Below are 19,561 nucleotides of genomic sequence, written 5' to 3'. Positions count from 1 at the left end.
TCTTCCAGGTCACTGATTCGTTGTTCAGCTTCCTCTAGTCTTGTACTATGAGTGTCCAGAATCTTTTTAATTTGGTCAACAATTTCTTGAATTTCCATAAGATCATCCATTTTTTTTATTTACTCTTGCAATGTCTTTTTTAAGCTCTTCTAGGGTCTTCTTGATGTCCTTTATATCCTGCGCCATGCTCTTCTTCATGTCCTTTATATCCTGTGCCATGCTCTTCTTCATGTCCTTTATATCCTGTGCCATGGTCTTGTCATCCATCTTTAGTTCCTTGATTAATTGCTCCAGGTACTGTGTCTCCTGTGATGTTTTGATTTGGGTGCTTGGGCTTGGGTTATCCATGTCGTGTGTTTTTTTTCAGATGCTTTAAAATTTTGTGCTTTTTTTGGCCTCTTGGCATTTGCTTAACTTGATAGGGTTCTTTTATGATTTGTAGACCAATTGAAATCCTTATCTCTAATTTGTCAGATCTACAGCTTCGTGGAGTACACTTTCTCTAACTAACCAGAAGGTGGCATCCACGAGCCACCTGTTCCCCTCAAGCCAGTTCTCCCTCACTTTGTCCTTGTGGTGAGTGGGGGAGTGAGTCTTGTGAGGTCCAATTGGTGTACCAAGCTTGCGTGTGTAGTTGGTGTTGCCCGCCCTGTATATGGGGCATGTTTCTGGGCAGTCAGGGAGGTGGGGTGGCCCTAACAATCAAATCTCCCTGGTGATCCTAGAGTTTTAAAGCTGCTGCAATAGTCTAATCCTTCAGTTCAGTTCTGCCACAGTTTGTCTCTGCCGCTGACCCACAAGTCCTTGGTATTGGCGTATGGCCCCTGAGACTTGCGAGTGGGTCCCTCTTCCAGGCCATGCACCCGTAGGTCCTCTGTTGAGGATGGCTGTGCTATGTCACAGGTGAGTGCTGTTCCCCCCAGGCTGCAGGGCTGTGTAGGGAGGCTCCCAGTCTGCTGAAAGGATGGCTGAATAGGGCATGTTAATTCACACGGCTCCGCCTTCCCAACTCTGGGACAACCAGCTGAGGGTGCATGGACGGGTAATGTCCTTGCCCGATTTTGTGGTGTGTGCATGTTATTTGAAGCACTTCTGTCACACTGGGTTGTCTGGGGCAGCTCTGGGCTATGGGGCCAGAGACAGGCAGGAGTGTTTCCTGTCCACCAGGATGATGGCTGTGAGTGGACGCCCCCCTTTTCTTGGGAAGTTGTGGTGTTCAGTGAATTTTCTCAGCCACTGGATTATTGCCTTTTGTCTCAGAGCTCTCTTAGTTCTGCTCTTGTCTTGACCTGCCGAAATTGCAAGTCTTTGAGGCTTTCTGTTTTGGGCTTCTTAGAGTAATTGTTTTAGAAAAAGAAAAAAAAAAAGATAAAAAAAAAAAAAAGGACCCTCCTTGCAGATCTAATGGTTTATTGAAATGCTAAGAGACAAAGCAATTAGGGCCATTAAGGAAAGGTCCAGGGGGCAGAGAGATGGTTTTTCTTCTGGATTTGCATATGAGCCTCAGGGCCTGAGCACTGCCCTTCCCCTTTCTATGTTCACCAGAACTCCAAAAAGCCTCTGCTTTTATTTTTGTGTTTTTCTTGCTGTTTTTGCTATCCCTCTCACTTCGCCGCTGGGCTGGCTGCTCCCGGATTCTCTGGTGTCTGGTCTCAGTCTATCTATGGTTGGAGTCTGGATCAGTAGAATGAGTTTCCGATAAGAGCAGCCACTGCAGTTCTCCCTTCTCCTTCCCAGAGCTGACAGCCCCTCCTCCCACGGGACTGAGCCTGGCGGGGAGGGGTGCGGGTCCCCTGGCCGCAAAAACTTACAGATTTTGCTGATCTCAGCAGTTCCACATTTTCATGAGTGTTGTATGAAGTATGCCCAAAGTCAGATTGCTCTGTGGTGTCCAGTCCACGCAGTTCCTGGCTTTCTACCTACTTCCCTGGAGGAGTAACTAAAACATACAGCTCACCAGTCCGCCATCTTGCCCCGCCCCCTCAGTGTGACTATTCTGAACACTTGCTGGATACCCCTACCACAAGAGGGAAGACAGTCACTCCTGACCTGCTGACACACTGTCCCTACCCTCTGTTGGCCTCCATCTGCTTTGTTTAATGCTTCCCTAACTGACAACCATGGATGTGAACCTCGTCCAGATGTTTCGTGGCTAATCAGCCACAACTATTAACTTTTCCCAATCCCTTTCTGCTACTAATTTATTTCTTTTATTTGGTCTGCCCTATTTCAGATCTGCGTCCTGCAAAATTTCAGAATTAAGTTCTCTCCATTTCAAAAATATTAATTTGCTCTTTTTCATTCTCCAGTTATAGCTTCATGTGGATGAAAAACGGTTATTCCCTAAATTTCAATCTCAAATAAAAACAGTATGTTTTGGAATGAAAGTATTATACAGCAGCTAGCAACCAATATTTACCGAATACTTAACTGTTTTCCAAATGAGTTAATAGGGGCAAAGAGCTTAGATCGTGCCTGCCACGTAGCGAGCCCTCAGTGTGATATCAGTAGTAGTAAATGATTATCCAGGCTCTGTGCAAAGATCGTCTATGGCTTAAAGCATTCCCTTGTCACACAGGTGAAAAGGAGAGTGGAGACGACAGAACAAGCAAGTGTCCATTGAGAATCTTCAGGCTCTGACAAGTGCTCAAATGAAAAGCTTAAAGTTTCTTTTTTCTTTCCATTTTTATGATTATGAACAGTGACTCTGATAAGAGGCTAAACAGAATTCTGAACATGTGAGAAATTGAATTTGCCACATTCAGTTACTATTTTTTTTCAACTTAAGCATTTGTCTTCCAAGTATCTTCTGATGTTTATTAAACTTAGCACATACATGCAGACAACTACACATTTGTAGTTGTTAGACTGCTCTCACAATGTTTCTCCTGCAGCTGATTTCCCTGAATTTAGTGTGTGGATTTCCCCGGTGCCACGGCATCCTCCTGTTTTATTACCAGGCTTCTCTATCCTTCCATTCAACCTAGTCATAAAGTTCTTCTTCCCTCCCTCAAATCATTCTTTTATTGATTAGACTGAAAGCCTTATTTTAAAAAGTTACATCCTTTAATTCAATATCCAGAATTTACTAGATGGTATATAGGGAATTTGAATTATCCAATTTCTACAGCTTCGCTAATATGATAACCATTGGCCATATGTGGTTATATAAAATTTAAATTAATAAAACAATTAAGAATTCAGTTCCCAAGTTGCACTAGCACATTTCAAGGGCTTAGCCGCAACATGTGGCTGGTGTCTACTGCATTAGACAGCAGCACAAATATAGAACATTTCCGTCATCACAAACAGTTCTGTTGGACAGTGCTGTTCTAGAAAGTGTACATTATTGTCATAACACAGCATTGCAGAGACCATTACAACTTGGCTTAGCTGATGCTACTCTTTCTTTATAAAGCCTGTATTGTAGATTTCGCGATCTACCCATTTCATCTTATATCAAACTTTACAAAAAGTACTGTCTTTTACTACCAAATAGTATGAGCAAGAACAACCAACCATGATGCTCACTCCTCCTTCTCCATCTCTTTGTTCTTCACAAAGCCTCATCCCAACCCTCAGCCTTACCACAGCCCTCAAGTCCCTCCTGAGCTTCGCCCAGGCTCAAGGAAGGCGTTAGGCCCAGGACTGGGCTAACACTACCTGTTACACACACTACCTGGCAACGAAAAAGACACACAAAGGTAATGGTTGTTCTTTAAGGCTTCATAATAATAATTCTGCATCCTAATATTGATATCAGAATTATCACATCAAACCCATGTGCCTGATCTATATATTTATGTTAGATCGAATCTTATGAATTCACTAATATTAGACCGTTTTTGAAAATCGAACATGGCAACTTTGTATGGTTCAACCTAAATCCGCAAAGGTGAAAAACATAGGATACATGTATTTTCAGTCAGTGGGTTAGTTACATTTTTAAATAATACACTCAATAAATCTTTCTTCAATCTCCAGTCACCTTTCAGGGGAAATAACTAAATTTAAAGCAATGGGTTCACTTGTTCATCTGAAAAAAGTTCAATACAGAGGAAATACATTTCTTCTGTATTTCCAGACTTTTGGGACACTCTGTAGTGTCCCCCCAAAATTGTTAATTTTTGTAATTAATAATTGAACCTATTGCTTTAAATGCATACTCCATTTGAAAATGTATTAAGCATATTATTTGAAAACGTAACTTTTTGACATACCATTTATAATATTTTAAGTTATTATTTCACTGCTTTAAATTAAGTTCATTCTATGTTTCCCAACCAGATATTGCTAGAACCCTAGAACATCATTAATATAAAAGTTTGGGTTATTGGGCTCTGATAAATGGTGTGCTTAGATTCGCCATCTATAATCCTCTATTGGATCAAGACTGTCAGTTACAGTCCTATTATCCTTTCCCATCTACACAGCCATGGGTCATCTTTTGGTTTGTTGTATTTGTGAGAATGACCAGTTTCTACATAATAATAAACCCTACTAGTACTTTGTTTACATTCTTATCACTACACATCTATTTTATCAGTGCAGAGACTGGGAGAGAAGCAGCCTGAAAATAGGTTAGCTAAACCAGAGCGATCCTTTAAGAATCTGTCAGACCATGACATTTCTCTGCTCAGAGCCCTATAAGGACCCCGATTCATTTGGCACAAAAGCCAAAGTCCCTCTAATCCCCTTCAGGACCCTGCATGATCTGGTGGCTAAGACTTCTCAGACCTCAGCTTCAACCATCTCCTTTTGCTTGCTCTGTCTCAGCCACACAGCTCCCTCACTCTTCTTCCAGCATAAGAGGCACCCTCCTAACTCAGGACTTTTGCACATGCTTTCCCCTATTTTGACATGTCTTGCTCCCTTCAGGTTTGTACTCAAATGCCATTTTTTACTGAATTGTTCTCTAACCACTTTAATTTAAAATTGCAGCCCTTAGCCCTTGGCATTCCCTTTCTTCTTTCTTTTTTCTTCCACAGCACCTATTGCCATCTGATATAGTATATATTTTATGTTTTATGTATGTATGTATGTATATGTATGCGTTTATTTATTTTCTGTCACCCCCTACTAGGATGTTAGTTCAACAAGGGCATGAAGTTTTGTCTATTCACTGCTATGTTCCCGGTGTCTAGAACAGTACCTGGCACATAGGATGCTCTCCATAAACATTTTCCCAATGAATGGATGAATGAATAAATGATGGTAAATCTTTGATTTTAATAGTTATAGACAACAGTCTGCCCAGGGATCATTTTTAATCCTCTTTGGCGAGAAGACTCAGCCAAAGGTAGCTTTGTTTTTTGGGGAAAACAAAAACAGAAACAAAAACAAAACCACAAGCTTGTTTTTCAGTAAAAGGTTAGGGAATAAAAGATACATTAGATGTAAGGAAAAGGAAAATCATAGTTAAGGAAATACTTTAGTCTTGACAGGAGTCAAGGTGCCAGGAAAACAAGCTAAAATACGCTATAAAAGCTCCAACATGGCTCTAGCTCACATAAACAGATGTTATCTGCTATCTGATGATGCTTCTCTTAAGCACAGACAGTTTTCTTTTTGACTAGTACAATCAGGGAATTTAATTAATATATTTATTTAAAAAAAATGTAATCGTGATATTCAATATCTAGTTAACACAAAGTGAACCTAAACTGTGCTAGCCTGATTTTTAAACACCTGTGTTTATGGTATTCAAATAATCCAAAGAGGAAATTAATAATAGTTTCTCAATCGTTTAAGAGAGAAGAAAGACAGAAAGAGAACACCCAGGGAGAAACCCAGTCCACGCAGAAATGAATCATTTCTCCTACTTTTATGTGTTGGATTCCACCCATGTTCATCCAGGCCTGTGCTTGATCTGGATTTAGTTCCACAGCTGCTTTATAGCTCTAAAAAAAAATCAGAAATATCTTCAGGTAAGGAAACAAGAACCCATCTTTAACACTACAGGATTGTGTGAAACCATTTTCTTCATGTGTAAACATTTAAATGGTTAATACAACGAAACTACCAACTACTAGTTTATATGTGACCCTGGTTATTTCTGTCATTTTTCAAAGTTGATGTTTCTAAAGTGGAGGAAACTGAAATGTGTAATTTTCCTGCATAGCTAACCTCTGGACTTAAAGAGACTGAAGATGTATGTTGGCATTAACCTGCAAAAAACAAAACAAAACAAAACAAAACAAAAACCCTGCTTTTTGGCCTTTTCCTTATAAAGGAGTTTGTAAGAAAAATCTTCTTATAATCATAGACTCTTAGAGTAGTTTCCTAAGTAGCTTAACCCTGGTGTACTATCCCCTTTTTAATAATCTCAGACTATGTTTAAACAAGTATTTAAACATTGCAGTGATAGGATGCGCATTACTTCTTTAAGGATATCTATTTCACTGGGAGGTAGTGTAAATCATTAAAAGTCTTTCTTTTTCTTCTACCATATGAAATGTTTTCAAATGTTTGAGTAGAGTCACCTAGTATTTCTTTTTTATTTTATTGTTTTGTATTTCCTCAAGTATTTTCTTTTGCCTGAATAACATGTATCCAATTAAATGTAATGTCTGTGAGATGTATTTCTAATATTTTATATATTGTTTTGCATCAAGGGTGTGCTCACCACTGAGTCTTGATTTTAAGAGGGAGCAACATAAATAGAGCCAAAGGCTAAGAGTGTTGCCTTCAATGAAAAAGCTAAGTAGCTCTGCATATATTTTAAAGTTCCTTGCTATGTTCATTAGCAAGAATCCAACCGAACAGAACCATAAATTAAACAGAATCAGATCTGTCCCTCCTCTACTTCAGTTTTTGGAGAAAGGAACAAATGATGAAAACCAACACTCTTGAAAAGCTGCTAAAATAAATGTGTAGGCTGTATCTCTTGAGATTAATTTATATCCACAGAGATGGGAGTGTATTGTAGCTGTTAAGAGCCTGGGTTTAAATCCTGGCTCTCTCACCCCTTGTGAGACTTTGAACAAGGCACATGACTCTGGGTCTCAGTTTACTCACCTGTAAGATGGTGGCAATGATCACACCTTTCTTATGATTGTTATGAAGATTAATTTATTTAATCCATGTGAATCATACACAGAAATGCTAACATGTTTTAGTTGTGATTAGCCCAGTGGCCTATTTCTACTCATCATAAATCTAGCCCCTATATAATGGTTATTTGATCCATGGGTCAAGCACTGGAAAATACTTTTCAATACAGTATATAAGATACAGATAAACATAGATAAATTATAAATATGCTTAATGAAATTATGATGTTAGTTATAAATAATAACTTCAGAAAGCTGGTATTGAAAATGTTCACCAGGTAAAGAAAAATCCATAATTTCTGCCTCAAACATACCTCCATTGTGATTTTAAGGGTTCACATGCAAATTAGTTTTTCCAAATATCTTTACCTGTGTTTTAAAAGCCACTCACTTGTTTATTTTCACGCATAATTACATCATTTGGAATTTTTCTTTGTCCATAATATAATTTGTATAATCTTATGATTTCATTAATCCCAGTCATGTCTTTGTCAGAAACAAGGATAAAGTCTGGTATTTCTGAATCACTTCTATTTATGTTTGTAAATATCTTCTTGATTTCAAACTGCATATAAATTTTATTTTAAAGCACTACATATTGAAAAATCTCTAAGATGCAAGACCCTATGTTATAGAACACAGAAGGAAGCAGTCCCTCTCTTCAAGGGGAATCCAATCTAACTGGGGAGATAAAACATGCACACACACACACACATACATGCATATATACATATACATGGAGAGAGAGAGAGAGAGAGAGAAAGATGGAGATAGATAGATATCTAATAATGCAATGTAATACATGACACTTTCAAATGACTGCTAGAAACAGTAAGGGTTTTAAGAGTTCAAAAGAAACAAGGTCACGGGAGCAGGGGTGGTCAGGAAGGGCTTCCCAAGGGAGAGAGACATGTGCTGTGTTTTGGTGGATGAGTGGGAATCTACTCAAGTTGGGGGCAGCTATTTTAATGACATGTGGAAACACCCAGAGCTACTGAGGCACTAAACCATTCCTGCAGAGACAGAGATAGATAGATAGAGATAGACATAGAGAGATAGAGAGAAAGAGAGAGGCAGAGAGAGAGAGAGAGAGACAGGGAGAGAATGAGAGAGAGAGGGAGGGAATGAGTGAGGGAGGGGGGAAGGGGAGGGAGAGGGAGGAGAGAGTGGTGGAGTATGTGGAGAAAAGCTTGTTTGAATTCAAAATGGGGAATGCTTCAAATGACAAATTAAAGGTGATAATTCAGAAAATAATAGAGAGATATTGCAGGACTCTGAATAACCAAAAACCAGAGGCTCAATTATAAAATATAAACTTAAAATATTATGTCAATTTATCAGAAAATCCATTCCATACATATGCCAATTAGATTTTACTGTATATGCTTTATTAAAGATTTATGGAGTACTAATTTTAATCCATGAATTTAACATAATTTCATTAAGGGTTAATACCTCAAAAGCTTTGTCGAGGAGGTTCTGCTCCCTTAGTTGGTTTCCTTTTGTGAAAAAAAGTTCAGATATGACTTTAGGGTCCTTTGGTTTCAGCTGGAGGGCCTTGTCTATAGCATCAAGTGCCTGCAGAGATTGGAAATTAAGACAGACTAAAAGCAGACTGACAAAGAAAAAATAACTTTAAAGATAAAACTTGTACTTTTTGTTGCTCTGTATTAGCTGGCATGTCAAATAGTGGTATGTCATATGGTGTAGTGGGGTGAGAATGAAAGCACATTATTTATTTTTCCTGACTTTCTCAAAAGAAATGATGTGGCCCTGACAAAATAATTCCCCTAATCACCAGGTTTTCCATTTATAGGTTGGTGACCACCAAATGTTCCCAATTGCTTTACAGGGAGGTCATGTGATACATGGCAAAGAAAACATTTGGGATCAGAAGTCTTTCCCTGCCCACCTGTCTATCTGGACCAATCCAGCAGCCTCCTCTGGGATCCCAGTGCCCGCTCTGTCCCAGCATCCACTGCCCACTTTGCTCCCTGAGATAATGTCAAAGAACAAATCTGATTATGTTGCTCAATCTTTTTAAAACCCCAAATCTTCTCACAAGCCCTGTGGAGTCTAGTCCCCATCAACCTCAGCAAATGCATCACAAATTGTGCTCCTGCTTCTTCATGCTTTACCCTCAGACAGTCCACTCCCTCCTGCTGCAGGTACAGGGCCTTTCCATGAGCTATTTCCCTGCCCAGGATGCTCTTAATAACTCTTGTCCATCATTCATCCCTCACCTCCACATCCTTCCAGAGAGGAACCTGACCTCATGGTGTCACTGAGCACAGCTATAATTTTACACGGTTTGTGCTTACCTGTTTAATGCCTGTCTCTTCTCTTAGACCATAAACTCCATGAGGACAAAAGGCAGTGAGATTTTTGTGTTTTTTTTTTCATACCACTTTATTCATGAGACCTACTACAGTGTCTGGTATATAACAGGTATTAAACAAATCATTGTTGCGTTAATTCATGAATTTACTGGTTATGTGTCTTTTAGAAAGGAGATAAAAACAATAATAATTGCAACACAGGATCACTGACCTGACTTACAGGGTTGTTCTGAGGATTAAACAAAACAATATATTGAAAGGAACAGGGAGAATAATGAAGCATACAAATGATAGTCTTTATTATTAGAGAGTAAGCTGAAAACAAACTGAGATAATACCACATACAATCTTTAGACCAAAGATAAGCAAAGAAAATGTTATTTTTTTTTCCAAGAGGACATCTTAGGAGTTAAGGGGATATCTGTGAACAGCTTCCATGAGATAGGATATGCCAACTGATTAAATTCATAACTGCTCAGTCTTGTAAATGTGCAGACTGGTGAATCATTTAGGCACATATTATATTCTACCTGTGAATCCAGACAACTGTAAACAGCATGTCTCTACCTTGTTGTGGAGCTCCAGCTTGCTGTAGATCGCTGACAAAAGGCGATAGCATTCAAGGCATCCCGTCTCTTCCAACACAATGTGATTGGTCATTTTTTCAGCTTCTTTTGTCTGACCCATCACAGCCAAAACCTGAGCCTGAAAAACCACATGACCCTGGCTTAGAAGACACTTTGTAATGACCTTATCAAGTCATGCATCCCTGAATAGAGGCATTTAGAAAACACTCCTGATAAAAATATTCAGCTACTATTTGAACACACACAACACACAAAGCGGGCTGAATTATCAGTTTAAGGTTTTAGTTGTCATTTGTTTATTTAGGTATGCGTGTGCATTTGTGTATAAATGGCAGGAACACCAAAGACATCCAATGAAATCTGTGCTTTTAAAAAAAAATTGACTAAATATGTCAGAAGATAAATAATTTCCTAGGATGCAACAGAGCACTATTTGTAGCAAGATAAGTTTGAATTATTGCATGTTAAATGAAAAGAAGAGTAAAGCTCCAAGACCTGAAATAAACAATATTATTGGTATTGTTAACTTTCCTGAGTTTGATAACTATACTATGGCTATTTAAGGAATGCCCTTATTCATAGGAACTAGATGCTGAATTATTTAGAGATAAAGGGGTATAATATTTATAACTAACTGTCACATGGTTCAGGAAAAAAATAGTATGTGTTAGTAATATGTATATATCTATATCTATATACTTAAATATGTATATATGCACATACACACACATACACACATATACATAGAGGAAGCGATGAAACAAATGTATCAAAATGTTAACAATTGATAGATCTGAGTTAAGCATTTGGGAGTTCTTTAATATTCTTATAACTCTTTTGAAAGTTTGAAATTATTAAAAAAAACAAGTACTTTTGGTGTCTGTGTCTTTGGTACATGCTCTAACATTGGTTATATGAACTTTCATAAAATGAATATGCTACAGCATTCTCGTTCCAGTTTTGAGGCTTAATGAGAATAGCTCCCTATATTGCACATTGCATTTATGATCCCAGCTTCCTTTTCTTTAGTTCTAATCTTCTAGTATATTGAGGAAAATAATACCCTGGACATCTCACCAGTGCCAGGCGGAGTTCTCTCTGAGAAGGCTGAAGTGCAGCCGCTTCCCGGTAAACCTGCAAAGCCTCTTCATAGCGGCCAGTGTTGTAGTACAGAGCTCCCAGAGGCGACAGTATCTCAGCGTTGCGTGCCACCTGCAGTGCGCTGAGTTTTGAAACAAGGAAATTGACGCTTTTATTTTAATAGGCACATTTCCAAAAGTCTAAACTTAGATTAGAGAGAACTACCCATGGCTTAAGACTGTGCTTCAACATGTTCTTTGTTTTTACGTCAAGAAGTTTCAAAAATGATCATGATGCCATCCTGTGAATAAGAACATCTCTATAAGCTTCTAATAGGGAAACTCCGCCCTAAGGGTCTTTTCCATTAATGGTGATGTACTCGTTCTGATGTATGCATAGTCTTTTATTGATTTCCATTTTTGAACTTGCTATTTGTAGTTTGTGTTGCAGTCCAAAGCTTCAGAAAACAATGGACAAACTAAGGTGGGAATTAAATTCCAACCTTGGCTTAGCATCATGTTCTCAGCAGCAGGCAAAAGCTCATTACGTGGAATATCATTTATCCAGTAGTATTGCTCTCTTTGGAGGCAAGCATCTGTATCACCTGAATTGGCAAAAATTGTCACTACTCTGATTCACCTAGCTACAAAGTTGAAAGGCAAATATGAGACTCTGAGCAACTTGCAAAATAAAGAAAAGGAACTTTACCGTTTGTACCATTCTTCAGCCACACTGTTCTCTCCCAGTGACCTGTAGAGTCTCCCCAGGTTCACCATGGCCACATGATGACTTGGGCTAAGTCTGATGGCCTGTTGGTAATGGGCCACTGCCTTCTCTGGAGAGCCTGTGACGGGTTGGTAAGGGCAGAACATTTCTTTTTAAAAAAGTGCAAGCTTTTCCATTCTTTGTGTGGTATCAACTTTCCTCATTGTTAGAGTCAGGCCATCAATTATTCAATATGTAAATGAGCTTGCATTTCAGCTTGTACTCCTTATCATTTCACAGGACCATTTTACTATTCATTTCTACTTCCAAAGAAAGTCATAATAATATATTTTAAAAAGTAACAAAAACCAAACCTATTTATTTTATTATTTGTGGTTTTAGTCAATGTGTTTTCTGGTCTGGCCTTCACTCTAGCTAATATGAAGTTTTGAGATTATCAAAGACTGTTATATATCCAAGATATTACTGCCTGTCATTACAAAAAATGAGAATAGGAATAGTAATCAAGGCATTGCTATAAATATGTATCGGCTATAACCTGAAGGTCTCTTTTCAAATCATACATTTCTGTTTAAATAGTATTTATTTAATGGGAATTTAAAAATAATAATAATTCTCCTTTTGTTTGTCCAAAGCCTTAAACATTTTAAAATACTATTATTTATGTGACCTCATAAGATCTTTGCAGGTATTTTTGACACCATTCAGCTGCCTTTTGATATGACTAAGCTGTTTAAGAGGTATTAAAAAATAATCAAAACAATCACTTTCCAGGTACAGAAACTAAAGCACAAAGCCATGAAGTGACTTGACAAAGATTCTAGAGCAAGTCAGGGTACACACTAGAACTAGAATCAAGTCTCTATAGTCTGAGGAAGCCCTCCAAAGAAGCTTCCTAGTGGAATTATATCTAAGTGACTGAACTTGAGGACAGTATAAAATTCCAAGTGGAAGGGAGCGTTTATGATTTGGGCAGCAATCTCCTCAAGTGCACATACTTTGAATGCAAGTGTGATTAGGACGTGCCCAGATAGACTCTACCGATCTACAGATAGGTCACTGGGGATTGGGAGAATGTTACAAGTATGAAAACATGAATACAAAGAGAAAACAGTGGTGCAGAGATACATGGAGTGGTTGATGAGTACTTTTTGTTTGGGTTGTGGGACAGGATGTTGTTGAAGTAGAAGAAGGAGGGCTCAGGGGAACTAGGGGTCTCTTCTGGTTTTTATTCCTTTGTAAATATATCACCTAATTTATTAAAATGTTGCTAGTGAACCAGCAGGTGGCAGTACACAACAAGTTTATATGCAAAAAATAAGGTTAATTTTTCTAGGCATATCAGAACACAAAAAATAGAACTTTAAAATATCCTAGAAAATAAAAACCTCTTTGACCATTTAAAATTTAAAAATAATTAAAAGTGAAGTTTACTGTAGTCAAGTACTCTGGCAGTCAATGAGAACAAAGTGCTGCTTTTGTATTAAAGTCAAACCTCTTTCTTTTCATTATTTATAAGTATTCATTACATGCCAACAGTACATGGGGCTCTGCACAAATCATAAAAGACTCTCGCTGCCCAGTAGTTTTACATTAAATAAGATGGAGTAGGGATATTTTATATAGCACCTGTCATACGAGAGCACTCTATCAATTATAATAATATGGACATTAAGTGTGGAACAATGAGAGGATTCTGGAGGCTTTTTATCAGTTGTGGAAAGGTATTTACCGTGAGATAGTGGCTAGATTTAATGCAGGTTCTGCATCAATGTAGAGGAACATTTCATCATTGTAGGTTTACAAGCTTGTATAAATGATAGTCAGAAAGGACCGTAAATCATCCAGCCTACTTCTGACCACCTGGGGACTTTTTGTTAGTGATATGATTATAAAACCTGGGAAGAATTCACTGAATTTACTAAACTGAGCTTGAAGATTTAGAGAAATCACAGCCCCGAGGTACAATGTGACTGTCGACAGTCGGAGCTTCCTGCCAAGCCCTGTGAATTTTATTTCTAAGGTATTATTTGAGTTACTTCCACTTTACTTGATTGATAGAATTATCTAATCTCAGCAGAACAGGTTCTCTTTAATTTCACTCACCTGTATCAACTAAGAAAACCCCATAGTTGTTGTGCAAGTCTGAACTCTCTGGACAGTTCTTTATTCCAGCCTGATATATTTCCTCAGCTTCCTTAAATCTCTCCTTTAAAAAAGAAAAATAAATTAGAAAATTAAAAAAATAAGCAATACACTGTATAATGAGAGAGGAAAAACAGAAAAGAATTTACTGAGCACCAACTATGCAACAGGCACCAAGATAAACACTACGTCCTTTGCCTGAATTAAAGTCAATATTAATTATGCACAAATACCTCCATTTCATGTTGGCATTTGGTTCCTTGAGGACAAACCAGCTGATGGACTTAGACCTGTACAACATGCCCAACTATTGGAAAAGGCCTCAAAATAATTGTTTGAATGGGATGCCCTTCACCCCAGCAACTCCCTGGAAGAAAACGGGTGATACATCAAGATAGGAATATTTTTAGAGGTGATGATACGGCTGGAAGGTGAGAGGCCTGGGGGATTCATCTCATAGCGGCTTTTGAATAGCTAACGTGCTTTTTACCTACATTGTAGGGTTTATTTGGGGTGGTTTTTGAGGGAAGTGGGGAGAGGAGGCTGATGCAGATTACGGAGAGAGCTTTGCCTTATCCTTTCTGTTATGTGTTGAATCACGTCCCCCAAAAGATATGTTGAAGTCCTAACCCCAGTACTCCAGAATGTGCTCTTATTTGGAAAGAGGTTGTTACGGATGGAATTGGTTAAGATGAGGTTTAGGGTGCGCCCTAGTTCAATATGACTGGTGTCCTTATAAGAACAGAGACAAACATGAGGGGGAGAAGGCCACGTGACAGCAGAGGCAGAGCCCGCAGGGCTGCAGCTGCCAAGGAGCAGCAAGAATTGCAGGCAAACTCTGTCAGCTAGAAGAGGTAAGAAAGGATTCGGATTCTACTCTACAGGTTTCAGAGAGAGCACGGCCCTGCTGACATCCTGATTTCGGACTCCTAGCCTCCAGAGCGAGACAATAAATTTCTGTCGTTTTAGCCACCTACTTTGTGGTACTTTGTTATGGCAGCCCTAAACAAACGAAGACACTTTCCTTACCTGAGGTATATCTGTAGACCACCAAACTGCTTGCTACTTCCCTTATCCAACCTGTGTTTTCTCATCTCTAAGCTGTCCCCTCCGAGAGGCACACCGCCAACTCCTGCTTGTGACAACTGCCACATCTTCTGCAGACCATTTCCTAATTGGTCCATCTTCTGCTCTCAAGATTCAAGACTGTCACCTACAGTTCCCTTACCCTACTTACTGCACTTTCCTTCTATTAAAGGTGTTAATATGCACATCCTGCCTCCACTGATTTTTTGAAGATGGATTTATTTCTGCTTAGTTCGCAAGGCCTATGCCCTGAATATACAGTGGCTGCACGCAGGCTGGATACAGCCCAAAGGAATGTCAAGACTCACTCAGTGTTTTAAACCAATATTAATTAGCTGCTTTACTGGGAAAGGTCACATAAAATTCCAGCTGAAAAACTAAAAGATTTAGCATCACCCGGCCCTCATTCCTATAATAGCAGCAACTAGCATGGGATGATTATCTGTTGCCCTCTTCTATCTATCCACTCTTCAGTTCATGGTCCTGGACAATTACTCATTTACATTACTGGCTTACACCTATAGGCAACTGAATTTGTCACTCTGTGCCTAGAGCTGGTTGGTCCAATAAGGTAGCCACTGGCCACATGTGGCTATTGAGCTATAGAGGTATGGCCGGTTTGACTTGAGATGTGAGTGTAAAATATGTACCAAATTTAGAAGTTTTAGTAAATCAGGTGAAATAGCTTGTTAATAATTTTCATAGTGATTACATGTTGAGATGATAATATTTTGGATATATTGGGATAACTAAATGTATACTATTAAAACAAATGTCACAGTTTTCTTTATACTTTGTAAAGTAAAAGATACTCAAAAATTAAAAATTACATACGTGGCTCATATTCTATTATTATTGGCCAGTGCTGGCCTAGACAATGCATCGCACAGAGCTGGTGTCCAAACGAATTACCACTGAAAACTACTTTGTTTCCTCTTTCGCCAAGTTGCCCAGTGTGTTTCCAGTACCTACAATGTTCTCAAGGACTTTTGCACAGTCTGAATAAATACTTCCTTTCGCTCCTAATTTGATTTATTTGTGTCAAGATCCACAGAAACTCAGAATTATGTAGCTGCTGCTAATTCATTTCTCATCATACTTTAGACAGGATCAACAAACAATTTAACTTTCATAGCTGTTTTCACCATGTTATCAATGTCCTCACCACTCCCCTGCCTCCCTTCACCAGTATATTTTTTGGGGGTGGGAGGGTTGAGATTCTTTTAAAACTTTTAATTTTGGTAACACATCAACAGCCCAGAATTTCCCATTTTAACCACTTTCAAATATGCAATTCAGTGGTATTAATTACATTCACAATGTGCTACCATCACTGCTATCCATTATGGAAATCTTTTCATCACCCCAAACAGAAACCCTGTACCCATTAAGCAATAACTCCCCACCCCAGCCCCATTCCCAGAGATAATTTTAATAGCCCTGCTTTAAGCCATTTGTCCAGCAAATTGTCCACAGAAGCAGAGCGGGAATCTTGTTTTATAGATATGACAGTGTCAAGTGCAAAAGACAGAGCTGAGGCAGCCTTTTATGCCCTGGATTCAGTTGAGAACCCCCTCATTCATGCCTACAACCCCAGGCAGGGGAAACTAGTTGTCCTGAGGGACCTACCTTCATTTTTCCTAAATGGAAAATCATGCTCTGCGGGGGGTGAGGTGTGGCTTCTTACATGGAACCCATATCTATTAATTAAATATACTTTAATAAGTCTGAATTATTTTTTAGATTCAAACCATATATTTTTTCACAACCATCTGAGATCATCATATCATACTTTTAGAATATTAGAATATAACATATAATTAGTCAAAAATATCCAGGCTCAAACAATTACTTATGAGTAAACAATTTTACAGTTTCTTAGTGCCTCTGCAAAGGTCAGGTAAAAGGAAGTAATTCAGCATAAAGTACATAGTAAATTTTTCTTTATGATGCATATTGGCATTCCATAACTTTAACCCAAGAAATTACCACTGAACAATCAACCACATGCACCAAAGGTAATATAGAGCAAAACAATTCTTTAGACATGAAACCTTAAGCTTGTGAATAAAAATATGTTAGATACTGACATTGAGTGATGAGCAACAAATCGAGAAGCTGAAGCTGATTTGACCCAGAAAGACAACAGTGACATCGTCTTGAATCCACACTTTAAGTACTGGCTAGGGAATATAACATGATTTGAATTTGGCAAATTTTGTCTCTTTGACTTACAAATCCACAGTCCAGCAAAAATGGAAATGCATGTTTCTCAAAATATGTGCTTTCAAATTCCACAAACGGCCAAACTCAAAGAAGTTCGAGATGAATGGAAATCTCAAAATATTTCCTTTCAACCTATTGAAGAGAAGAAAAACTTTCTGAAGCTATCACCTACTGAAGGACTGACAACATTGTGTGTGTGTGTGTGTGTGTGTTAAACGGAGATAGGAAGAACACAAATTACATAAAACTCCAATTGATACTGATATCAAAAGTTGGTATTATTGGGAATTTATTGATTTAGCTAGTCATTCAGCACAGGTTAACTGCAATGGCTACATGGAGTGTGGCAGGGTGATTAAAACTCAGACTCCAGTGTTTGACAACATGGATGCTGTGCCGGTTTGTATATTTAAGTCCCCCAGAAAAAGCAATCTTGTGTGGGTAGACATATTAGTGTGGATTGGGTTGGAACCTATTGGTTCAGTGTCCATGGAGATGTGACCCACCCAACTGTAGGTGATAACTGATTGGATAATTTCCATGGAGGTGTGGCCCCACCCATTCAGCGTGGGCCTTGTTTAGTTTACTGGAGCACTATATAAGCTCAGACAGAAGTCGCTTACAGCTAGCTGGAGCTGAGACAGATACTTTGAAGACGGCCATTGGAAGTTGATGCAGACAGACTAGAACAGATTTGAATACCAGCCCCACCCCCACCCCCATTTACTATCTGTGTGACCTGACTTACCCTCTCCACGCCTGTTCTAGTCTGCTAATGCTACTGGAATGCAAAACACCAGAGACGGATTGGCTTTTATAAAAGGGGGTTTATTTGGTTACACAGTTACAGTCTTAAGGCCATAAAGTGTCCAAGGTAACATCAGCAATCGGGTACCTTCAATGGAGGATGGCCAATGGTGTCTGGAAAACTTAGCTGGGAAGGCACGTGGCTGGCATCTGCTCCAAAGTTCTGGTTTCAAAATGGCTTTCTCCCAGGACATTCCTCTCTAGGCTGCAGTTGCTCAAAAACGTCACTCTTGGTTGCACTTGGGGTATTTGTCCTGTCTTAGCTTCTCTGGAGCAAGAGTCTGCTTTCAATGGCCATCTTAAAACTGTCTCTCATCTACAGCTCCTATGCTTTCTTCAAAGTGTCCCTCTTGGCTGTAGCTCCTCTTCAAAATGTCACTGTCATCTGCACTGAGTTCATTCTGTTTCAGCTTATATAGTGCTCCAGTAATCAAGGCCCACACTGAAAGGGTGGGGCCACACCTCCATGGACATTATCTCATCAGATTTATCACCTACAGTTGGGTGGGGCACATCTCCATGGAAACGCTCAAAGAATTCCAATCTAATCAGCACTAAAATTTCTGCCCCACAAGATTGCATCAAAGAATATGGCTTTTTCTGGGGGACATAATACATTCAAACTGGCGCAATGCCCAAACTCTAAAATAGGGATAATAATAGTACCTATCTCATAGTGAGGATTAAATGGATTATAACTTGTAAAGCACTTAGAATGAAGCTTAGCACCCAGTCAGCACTTAATAAATGACAGCTATTATCCTTATTATTATTACTTGGAGTATTAAAAGTGATAGTGCTGCTACCTATACCACTGGGAGATATATGCCAAAGACATGGAGATGAATAAAACATAATATGTTTATTCAAGGAGCTCAAAGTCTAGTCAACTAAAAAAATACATTCCAAAGTGACCAGTGTATCAAAGATCAAAGTACAGGATGCTCTCAATTTCAGGTAACCTAGAGTTGTTACTGCAACCACATCAGACATCATGACCAAGTCCACGTGGCATTTTAGCCAACAACTCCTAATTCCTGTCTTATAAAGCCTTTTACTGTAACTCTATGTGAGAAATAATTAACTAACTCCAGTGTCTTTTCTTTTTCTTTTTCTCAATTATCTCCTGAAAAAGAAGTCAATAAATATTTAGTGTCTTAGAAGTAACCAGAGAAATAATAACCTGGCAAATCCAAAACTGGGGAATCAGTTCCTGAAAATCTTGAGTTTCCTGTGATAAAAATCTCACCTGGGTGTTTTACATGTTGTCTTTATTTTTAAAGGATCAAATTTTCTATTTTACATGGCACTAACATATAGTCATGGTAAAATAAAAACTTACAAATATTAAAATAAAATGAATGATATTTTCAGCAGAATAAAAATACAGAATATTAGAGCTGAAAGGATCGTCAATAGATAGCAGTTCACTGCCATTTTTAATAAATGAAGAAACTCAGTCAAAGAGGTTACAGACTAGCTCCAAATTTCATAGCTATATGGGAAAGAAGAA

General features: G+C 38.6%; 1 protein-coding gene across 6 annotated transcripts in view; it reads right to left on the bottom strand.

Annotated features, from left to right (window-relative positions):
- The window catches only part of TMTC1 (transmembrane O-mannosyltransferase targeting cadherins 1), a 289,639-nt gene that overhangs the window by 15,383 nt on the left and 254,695 nt on the right, over positions 1 to 19,561 (bottom strand). For all 6 annotated transcript variants that reach the window (XR_005218412.1, XR_005218411.1, XM_037846482.1 and 3 more), the window contains 6 exons: positions 13,891 to 13,993; positions 11,767 to 11,902; positions 11,056 to 11,200; positions 9,959 to 10,096; positions 8,508 to 8,630; positions 5,823 to 5,900 (listed from right to left, as the gene is read on the bottom strand). Coding sequence is in view for 4 of the 6 variants with exons in the window: in XM_037846482.1 (XP_037702410.1) it covers positions 5,823 to 5,900; positions 8,508 to 8,630; positions 9,959 to 10,096; positions 11,056 to 11,200; positions 11,767 to 11,902; positions 13,891 to 13,993 (723 nt within the window). In the remaining 2 variants the exon portion in view is untranslated. The remainder of the gene's footprint in view (positions 1 to 5,822; positions 5,901 to 8,507; positions 8,631 to 9,958; positions 10,097 to 11,055; positions 11,201 to 11,766; positions 11,903 to 13,890; positions 13,994 to 19,561) is intronic.

The sequence above is a fragment of the Choloepus didactylus genome, chromosome 8, assembly GCF_015220235.1.
Source record: "Choloepus didactylus isolate mChoDid1 chromosome 8, mChoDid1.pri, whole genome shotgun sequence".
Lineage (NCBI taxonomy): Eukaryota > Metazoa > Chordata > Mammalia > Pilosa > Megalonychidae > Choloepus > Choloepus didactylus.
This window is presented reverse-complemented; position numbering and strand designations above follow the sequence as displayed.